Source organism: Gouania willdenowi, chromosome 24 (assembly GCF_900634775.1).
Source record: "Gouania willdenowi chromosome 24, fGouWil2.1, whole genome shotgun sequence".
NCBI classification, from domain to species: Eukaryota; Metazoa; Chordata; class Actinopteri; order Blenniiformes; family Gobiesocidae; genus Gouania; species Gouania willdenowi.
In genome coordinates, this window is record NC_041066.1 from 6,086,416 (window position 1) to 6,096,497 (window position 10,082).

Sequence of the window (10,082 nt, forward strand, 5' to 3'; positions counted from 1 at the left end):
ATATGTATTCAATTATTCCTCATAGTTATAATCTTTGTTTCATAGCTTTCCTCTTGGTTGCATTTCTTTCAGCCTCAAGTTGAGATTTGGAGAGCTGGCCTTTATGTTAGGCTTTTATCCAATCGTATTCAGCCATCATGTGTTACCAGGGTCTAAAATAATCTCTTACCCTTCAGAATCAACAGTGAGGGCACCTGTAGTTTAAAGTGAATGGAAGTGAAAGTGAAAGAGTTGGCTATTGTACGTCTGACCTGCTGTAGCACCTGCTGTAGCACCAGTGTAGCACCAGTGTAGCACTGGAGCCAGCTAGAAGGCGTAGTACATGCACGTCTTTTGATTAGATACCGCCAGCTTTTGGAATCAGCTTTGGCTATTTTCCGTATTGTGACATCATGGTCTCCTGGGCTCAACCTGAGACCCAGGAGACACCTCTAGACTGGGCGCATATGCAAAAGGGCCAATGACACAGCCTGGACAGACAATGCCATAAGCCCCAGGAGGTGGACACTCAGTCCCCATGTGACCCTGGCTCCCAGTCTTAAAAGTGACAGACATCCCCTGAGGGCCACTTGTCTCTACTGAGTGAATGGCCAGTTTACATGGAAGCTTTATTTCCTCTTTAAAGCGGAATAAAAGTTAATTCCTCTTTAACCTGACACGTCATTCCTAATGCTAATTTCATTCAGAATTAAAGTTAATTTCAAATTAGGTGGCTGGTTTATTCCGTTTTTAATTCCGAATTAGAAAATTCTTCTTTCTTGTAAACACTTAACACAAGTTAATTCGGATCGATTTACTTTTGCGCGATGTTGCGGCGATGACGACATAATCCAAGTCCCGGACTCCAGCTGAGACAATTTAATAAGAGCCTTAAAAGACACGGATATAATGAAAAGAGTGGATGGACGGAGGCATAAACATGCAGACTTTCACATGGACACACACAGACTTATTAAACACACACGGACCTCGGTAAACGCAGTAAATGGAACAGGCTTCACCGGACGGCTGGCACTAGCACCCGGAGGCGGAGTAAATGTGTCCCTGTACTGCATTCACAGGCTGTGATATCACTAAATTTATCATTTTACCTGTTGTTAAAGCTACTATCTTTACCAGGGAGCAACTATTTATTCCTGGTGATTGTTTTCCAGTTTTACTGGGCTTTTTACCTGTTTCAGTTTAGCTCGGTTTCAGTTTGGACCACTTATTGTCGAGCTGCTGCTTCAAAACTACAATCAAAATAAAAGTGAAAACAGTTCTCATGTGTGGTGTTCTGTGTTATAGCCAACAATAAAAGGTTTGTTGTGTGTTTTTCCTATAGACGTGATATGTCACATTCGCCCCCTGTCCAATCAGAGCCCTCCCAACCCCCGGACCTAAATGAAAGCCGAACAAACCATTTTTCCATCTAAACCTCGTTCGGGAATTACCATTTCCATGTAAACACGAAGCAGAACACTTTCATTCCGAATGATTTAATTCGGAATAAATCATTTGAAATTAAAAAACATCATGTTACCGTGGCCATTGTTCGTTGTGCAGTCTTGGATTCCACCATCAGGCCCAGAAACTGCGCTGAATTTGAAAGCCTGTAGAAGCACGGTTTTACCAGTGGGTGGGCTGCAGGATTACTCACTGCCTCTCCCGTAACCGGGGTAGTCGGATAAGCTTCGTCAGTTCCTTGTCAGAACAATACACCAGACACAGACTGTGAGAAACGCCTTTCTCTCTCTCTTTTCTTTGTGGAGTAAACAGAAACTTACATTTTCACTTGCACCACACATACTGATCCAACCCATGGAAGGCTGGAAATGGGGGGCCGTCCCTCATGCTACAATGTAGTGGTATGGGGCGGCACTCCCCCCTCAAGTCACCCGGCCAATTTTAAACGCACCTTAACACCACCCATGGAGGGGACGCCCAGTGCTCTTCGGAGCTATTGCACTACATACACCCATATCCACAAGGGTTGGGTTGGGAGCACCTTCAACAGTTCCTGGGCAGCGCCTGTGTTCACAATAGCGGCTTTTGCACGCATATTGGTCATGGATACACTGGCATGCCTTAGGCTTTGGGATAAGCTTGTATTAGACCTAATCTTAGACATGTCCCAACTATCAGTTCTAGGACTGGCACTCACCCTGTCCCTCTGATCACAGCCACCACTGCAGCTTTAAGTAGCAGCTGGTCTGACTTTAGGGCTGTACTGCCACACTGTGGTGAGTATGTGTGATACAGATGCACCCACACACTAGTGATCTGATACAATGAATGAAGCACTGTAGGTTATGATGATATTTATTGTCTCTTGTGTCCTTCCCCCTTCCAGGACCCCAGTGCCATGCCCAGACCCACATCTCAGGACCTGGCTGGATTCTGGGACCTGCTGCAGCTTTCCATCGATGACGTCACTGCCAAATTTGATGAGCTGCAGCAGATTAAGAGCAACCACTGGCGGCTGGTGGATAGTCCAGAGAAGAAGGTATGAATACGAGTGACGACCGTGATTTTTCAGGAGTTGCCGAACAGTGCAAATAAAAATGATATGCATTTCTTTGTTACAGTGGTTTATTTAGTTATACACCCTATTTGTAATATATCTATTACAGAGATGGGCAACAGTAGGAGTCACACAAATGTGATATTATCATATTATTTATTATGTTTTCATTTTTGTGTGTTTGGAGTGATTTATATATATATATATATATATCTTTTTTTGGCTGTTTGTGTATTCTTGTGTGTAATTTTTTGTGTTCATTGTGGGGGCTGCACAAAATTAACTGTCTATTATATGTAACATAAGTAAAATAAACATCTGCAGCAGGAGCACAACTGCCTCACAGTGAGAACATTGTAGGTTTGAGGCTCTTTACATGTATGTAAATTGTAGTTAGGAAACGTTATTATATCAGATTATATTAGCAGCATTGAAATCCACTAAATACTAGCACAAAGTTATTGTTGTAACGGTTGTTTCATCACCTGCTCAGAGCCACATTTTCACTTTAATTTCCTCTTATTTGGACAGTGTCAGACTGGCTTTTATTAACAACTGGTTGATGTGACTTTTTCTCTTCTCTCTGAGTTATGAGTTTTTTGCTCTGTCTCACATTTTTATTGAGTGATTATTTAAAATGACTATAATAAATACTAGATATCATTTCATTCTTTATCTTCATTTTCAGAGTCCTTCAATGGACTTCACACATATTAAAGCTATCTTTATCTATGTGCGCTCATCATTTGGTATACAGGCTGTGTTACCCATTAACCCATTTAAGTGTTAAATGCAGGGAGGTTTTATGGATGGTTTCACAGATCCAGCTTCTTTTTCAACCTGGAATATGTTGCTTAGTTTACCAAATTGAAATACACACACAGGTAAAATTGGAAAGATACATGCTCTTAAATTTAGGATATCTGATGTGTGATAAGGTAAATAAATTAGAGCAGTTGAGCTAACCACAAAAAAAGTTTAATTACAAAAGAAATGTCTCTTACTGTTAGATGTGTGAATTGATGGTCCACAAACAAATTCCCCTCAAAAGGAAACACCAGAGTTTTTTTCTTTTTATTGTCTAAAGCTGCTGGAGACGATAGTTTTTTAAGAGTTTCACAAACAAATTTAGCAGGTTTAAATTGGCGCTATTTGGATCTCCACTGTAGTACTCACTTATTGACATTGTCAGAAAACTTTTGCGCATTGCATTGTGGGATGTGGAGTCCCGTAGATGAATGGATAGAAGTGTTTTTACTTCATTTTTTACTAAATTATCTTTGATTTGTTGATCTATGAGGCCTACACCATGGGTGCTTCCTAATGGTCCTCTCCTTTCCTATCCACTTTTCCTTAACCCTGTATTTTGCATAAATGTAACAATTTCATAAAGTCATACTTATTTTGGATTAATGTTGATTTCGTAGTGAAAGGTGAGTGTGAGCAAGTTCATATCAATGTGATGTTCATTTAGTTTCAATTGTGTTCCTCGTAGCCTGGTAACCACTTTTCCTTTGCTTTCAATTCAAACTTTGTGATATTTCAGATTATATCAGTGGTTAGAGGCACAAAGGAAAGTGTTATAAATGCGCTATTTTTAGAAATTTGTAAAATTTTCAACATGGTCGGATTAGTACGTCACCTTGTGGAAGTGTGTCTAATTGTCAAAACAACGTGGTGGTCTCCTAACACCTTTTCCTTAACCCCGTCGTCCATGGGGTTAAGGAAAAGTGCATAGGAAAGTAGATAGGAGGGATTATTCGGACACAGCCAACATATGTCTTTATCTGTTAAAAATTGATTGTCTCCAGCAACTTTAAAGGTCCAATATCATGCTATTTTTCACTAATCTCCATTTGTTCTAAGAACACCAAAAACATAGTATTTGAGGTTTATTCTCCCAAACTCACCTGTTTTCTAGAGTTTTAGCCGCTGAAAAGTTAGTTTAATGATGCTTCTAAAAATGGCTGTTTTGAGGCCTTCATGCGTATACGTGAGTGGGTGTGTCTATAGACGCTGACTCCACACAACCACTTTATTACCATAGCGATTTCCTTTTGCTATGCACACACTCTTGTTATTGTTTTCAACCAAAAAACTGCACATTACAGTAAATCACGTGGCTATTTAAGCGGTTATTGTGATTGTGAGTCAGACAAAAGCTGCTCCACGGTGAGTGTTTATCACAGCAACAGCAGCGGAGTTAGTCAGCTGTTTCATCTGTTTCAAGCACTCACCGGAGCTGCTACGTCGCTTCCTTTTCCTTCTCACCACTACTGATTACAGGAATAGTCTATTCAAGATGCTAGTCCACTGTTTTGTTCAAACACTGCGTCGCATTGGGTCACAAACACGTCGGATCATGTCAAAGGAGATACGAGGCAATATAACGGCTACGAAAAATGGAACTGATTGTAACTGCTTCCTGGGCGCCACACCGTGGTTGCCCACTGTTTCTCAGGGAGGGGTTAAATGCAGAGAACATATATGTAGCTTTACATATATGACAATAAAGTATAACGTATATTCTATATTAAACGGCAGTTTGTTTTACCTGTGAGGTAGTTTGGGAGGGAGGAGCTCACATTCTTATAGGGTAGGAGGAGCCAGGATTGTCAGGAGGAAGAGTTTCCGCTACGTGACATCACCTAGCGAGAAAACTCCAACTGGCCCGTTTGGAGCTGACTTTTTACAAAATGTAGAATAATAAGGGAGGGAGGAAACAGAACTTTTTCAACTTTGACCCTCTGAATGAGGCTAAAGGGATGTATGTCACTGTAGCAAAACCCTTATAAAGTGCATTTTTCACAATACCGCCTCTTTAAGCAAATGGCCACAACCCAATGAAAACTGCCTAATTTTGGTTCTCAACCCAAGAGTTAGATCATTCTTTTGTTACGCGTTAAATTATGTGTTATTCTTAAATGCCAATTTAAAAATGCGTTCTTATCGCCAAACTTAGCCAGATTGCATCCATCCATCCATCCATCCATCCATCCATCTATCCATTTTCAATGACTGCTGGTTGCTCATGTGCGGGGTCGAGGGGCGCGGGAACATAGCCTAATTATAATTATAATCAAGTTACAATCCATGTATCAAATGGCTTAATACATGAGGATGTTCATTAATTTTTTGTTCATTTATATTTTTATCTTTTTGTGCAAAGGAGCCAAAATGGCCGCCACCTCTTCCCAAGAGACCATCAAAGGGGCGTGGCATGGCGCGGGAACGATCTCTGGACCTTCAGGACCGTCAGCGTCAGGAAGCTCGCCGACGCCTTATGGCGGCCAAGCGGGCTGCTTCGTTCAGACAGAACTCGGCCTCAGAGAGAGCAGACAGCATCGAGATCTACATCCCAGAGGCACAGACACGACTCTGAGATCAACACCTCCACCAGTTCACCAGTCCACCTCCACCAGTTCACCAGTCCACCTCCACCCAATACCAGCACCACTGCTGACATCTGAAGTCACTCATTCACCCTTTCATCCACTGCCATTCTCTGGGCTGTCACTACTGAAGTTCTGCTCAGCAGTTATTGATAGACCGCAAATCTGATGGATACTAATACAAATATTATTATTCAATGCAAAACCATGACTTCATTCAAAAGAAAGTTACATTTTAAATTTTAAAGCAGAAAATTATTTATGAAAAAATTAAAATATAAATCAATGTAGAACTATATTTATTTAAAAAAAAAAAGAGAGATATATAATTATAGATTAAATAAATATAAATAAAGAGTTTTCATCTATTTCTTTAGTACTATTTCAAAGAAGTTTGTCTCCACATGTCTACACTGTATATGCAATAAGATGGAACCCATCATCAGAGATCATTGGTTTTCTAAAATGGAAAATATAATTTTTACATTTTGCCAAATTAACATCATAACCTTGACACCATGTTCATTAATTTATCTTTTTTTAAAAAACCAAATTATTATTAAAAATCTCTACATAATTTAGTTTTATAGAAATGTAGGTTAAACCAATAGCCTAAAAAGGTTTTCTGTTTTGTTTGAAGCTAAACTTGCTTAATCAAAAGAAAAAGAAAAAATGTCTCAATGTATTATCATTCAAATACTGACATTACACAATAACTTATCTTTGAAAAAAAAAATATGAGGAAATAGCAAATTTAATTAATAGCAATTTATTGCCTAATAAATATTGGTCACAATTTTGTCTACTTGATTAGCTGTATGAAAACGGGACCTTTATGTAGAATTAAAACTAATTTAAAATGCTATATAAAGTTTGCCAGAGAATGTGCCACTATACATTTCATACAAATGTAATTACGTTAGCTAAACCTTTTCTATTTGATTGTCCAAAGTAAAACCTGCCCCAAACACAGGAAGCTGAAATATTCTGAAACAGTCACTACACGTTACTCTCTGGTCACCCTTTAAGCCTCAGTATCTGGCTTTGTGACATGTTTGCTAGATTGGTGCTGATGTAGCCATTCAGCTAGCTCGTTAGCTAGCTAATCACAGACAGCTGTGACTCCTAAAGTTTGGACCTGGTTGTCCTGAAACTACCGCAGAGGGGCTGTGAGCTGTAACTTGCAAATGGGTAAGATTTTCTGATTCTTCTTTTCAAATGAAGTTTAAATGAGATTATTTGGAAATAGCCTTGAAGTAGATACACACCCAGATAGCACACATACATCTCGCCGACGTCGGCATGAAGAGTGAAGTTGCATCGGCGATACGTATCATGGACAGACGTTTGGACGATGGATTAAAGATGCTGAGCGTGGCCTCCACAGCTTCTAATAACCTTTATTTAGCTCGGATCATTCAATTAGTATGAATATCTCTACATCCATAGTCGAGTGTTGACTTAAATCTGATAGAAATATGGCAATATCACAACAACAATAACAAAAAAAACCCCCAATATATTACCACTAAATAGCTTATTATGTGTTGGCAAAATAAAGAGACACAGTTCATGATCAGAAATGTATTTTCAGCAACAAAGTCAAAAGAGCCGCAGCACAAAAACAGCTTCATGGAAGTGACATTTTAAAGTTCTACAGTTTTACAAGTGGTATCACCGATTTAGGGGGAAAAAACACACAAAATGACGCATTAGGAGTAGAATGCCGACGCACGATCTGAGGCCGACGTCAACAAGACGTATGCGTGCTATCTGAGCATGGTTTTCCTAAACATTAACAGGGTGATTAAATTCAGTAATATTGGTGGTTTCACTTATTGTATTTTATCATTTGAAGTGGTTTTGAATGTATAAGTTTAAAGTTTTCTATGCTAGCTAGCTAGCCGGTTGGTTAGGTAGTAGCCTCGCCAAGAGCCATCAACTGTTGTTGGAGTACGATCGTCATTTTATCCATTGTAATTCATTTCCACTCATGTAAACAACCTGAATTAAGAAGAGACATGTATAAGATACTTGCTGTTGGACACAAACAAGCATTAGATAAAAGACAGTTTCATGCAGTCTGGATGAAGGGTCTGCATCGAGCAATGCATTTTGCACCTTATAATACTCCTGTTTGTATTTCCAAGGGAAATGTAGTTTACAAAGCTCACGTGATATTGTTGCAGTTGAATTGCAAGGACAGATAAAGAACATTGACTAAATACTTTTATGAAACTATGGGGGAATCATAGGTTATATGGCATTCATTCAATTACTGTTGTAATTCTGACAGCGACGTCTAAATACTGTAACCGAACATATGGCCTGAAATCACCGCCACATTTAACATTTAGTACTTACAATCAAAATATCTGCCATCTGTCAGAGAACAGTTCTCCATTTCTCATAACACACTTACAGGTACATCTAAAAAAAAAAAAAAAAAAACATTTTAATAAAATAAATGTTTTGTCACTCATTTCAGAAAATGAAACCCATGTATGATATAGACTCATAACACATAGAGTGAACTTTTTCAAGCCTGTATTTCTTGGATATTTGATGATTATGGCTTACAGATAATGAAAACACAAAATCCTGTGTCTCAGAGTATTACATAAGATTCATTAAACAAAGGAGGTATTTTAAACGAAACACAAGATTGACATTTTTCACAGTGTCATGAGTCTATATCATATATGGGTTTCACTTTCTGAAATGAGTGACACAAATCTAGAACTTTTTAATGATATTCTAATTTATTTTAGATGTATCGGTATCTTTTTAACCACGAGGTGCATAATGACAAACACTTCTGCTCTCGCTGTGAGAAAAAGCCAGAGCAAGTGAGTCTTTATCTACGTATATTCAGTGACTACAACAGTAAAATGGTGCTGCTTTTTACTCTAAAACCAACGTCCTTTCCCCAGTTCTATGTGCACGCACACATACTCACTCAAGGACTTTTTAACCAGAGATTTATCAACATGGTGCCCGCTGTCTCTGCTGACTTGGAAGCATTTGTGACTTTAGAAATGATCATCTTTGCAATGCTCTTACCCTTTGTTGATGCAATAGATGGGATGATGGACCATTTCGGGCTCTTTCTGACATCTTAAGAGCTCTGGCCTGGTTGTTTTTTTTAAGTTGGCCGAGATTACAGGTTTTTGACATTCCTACAATATGCCCTCCCTGAGCCAAGGGCATAGTCCTATAAAGACTACACTAAAGTCTATTTTTTAATTCCCGTACACTTGGAATGCTCCCATTTACCCCAAATACCCATATGTCACATTTACAAATAGATATTACCACTGGAATCACAAATCAGGGTTACGTGCTTAAAATATTACTTATATAATTTAATTTATATTACTATTTAAGTTAAATCAAGTAGGAATGAGCACATTTCTGGATTGTGTGAGGCCTGGCAAATAGCTTGAATATATGTGAGAGTTTAGGGAGGGATCATTTAGTTAAAATATATAAGGATTATAGGTTACAGGGTTAAAACAGAGCCAACAGCTGGAATATTCTGAGGTTGTGCAGATACAGCTTCTTGCATTGACGTCAAACTAGCGCTAAACAATGGGGAGGATTAAAGGGGCGCTGTATAGGATACCATCAGGCTAAAGTTGTGGCGTTGGGAGCGCGGAGTGTGCGGAGCATACGAATGGGTGGAAACGGAGCAATATCTCGAGGAGCAGTCATGCTGCGTTCAAGGCAACTTGGAACTCTGACTTTTACAACTCCTATTTGAAAAAGTACATAGAAAGCCACAAATGACATTACTTTATTGTTATAGTAAATATTGTCTTGGTCAGCCATGTTTTGGCGATATTTTGACGCGCTTGAATGCTTTGAAGATAATAATAAATGAAAACCATTTTTACAAAGACTGATCAAAACACAAATCACAAGAACTAAACGGTAAATAAAAACTAAAACCAAAATGAATCAGAAGTCGTGCAAAAGATATATTTCCAATAATTTGGGAAAGCATTAGCCGCCGTACTGTTACAGGTCATATTATGTGGACTGGTCGGAATCTGGTCAGAATTCTATATAGCGCCCCTTTAAATATAAATTGAAGTGTATTATACAGTAATGCTTTGAACACAGGTTTATTGTAAGGTTTAATGTGCAACCAACACAACTTCACCTTTATTTTAAGAAGATAAAAA

The 10,082-nt window shown here is 38.8% G+C and overlaps 1 protein-coding gene across 7 annotated transcripts in view; it reads left to right on the forward strand.

The window, feature by feature from the left end:
• The window catches only part of dlgap2b (discs, large (Drosophila) homolog-associated protein 2b), a 179,929-nt gene extending 171,537 nt beyond the window's left edge, over positions 1-8,392 (forward strand). For all 7 annotated transcript variants that reach the window (XM_028439211.1, XM_028439206.1, XM_028439207.1 and 4 more), the window contains 2 exons: positions 2,333-2,485; positions 5,673-8,392. In XM_028439211.1, coding sequence (XP_028295012.1) covers positions 2,333-2,485; positions 5,673-5,885 — 366 coding nt within the window. In that variant the 3' untranslated portion in view covers positions 5,886-8,392. The remainder of the gene's footprint in view (positions 1-2,332; positions 2,486-5,672) is intronic.
• Positions 8,393-10,082: the final 1,690 nt, after the last annotated feature.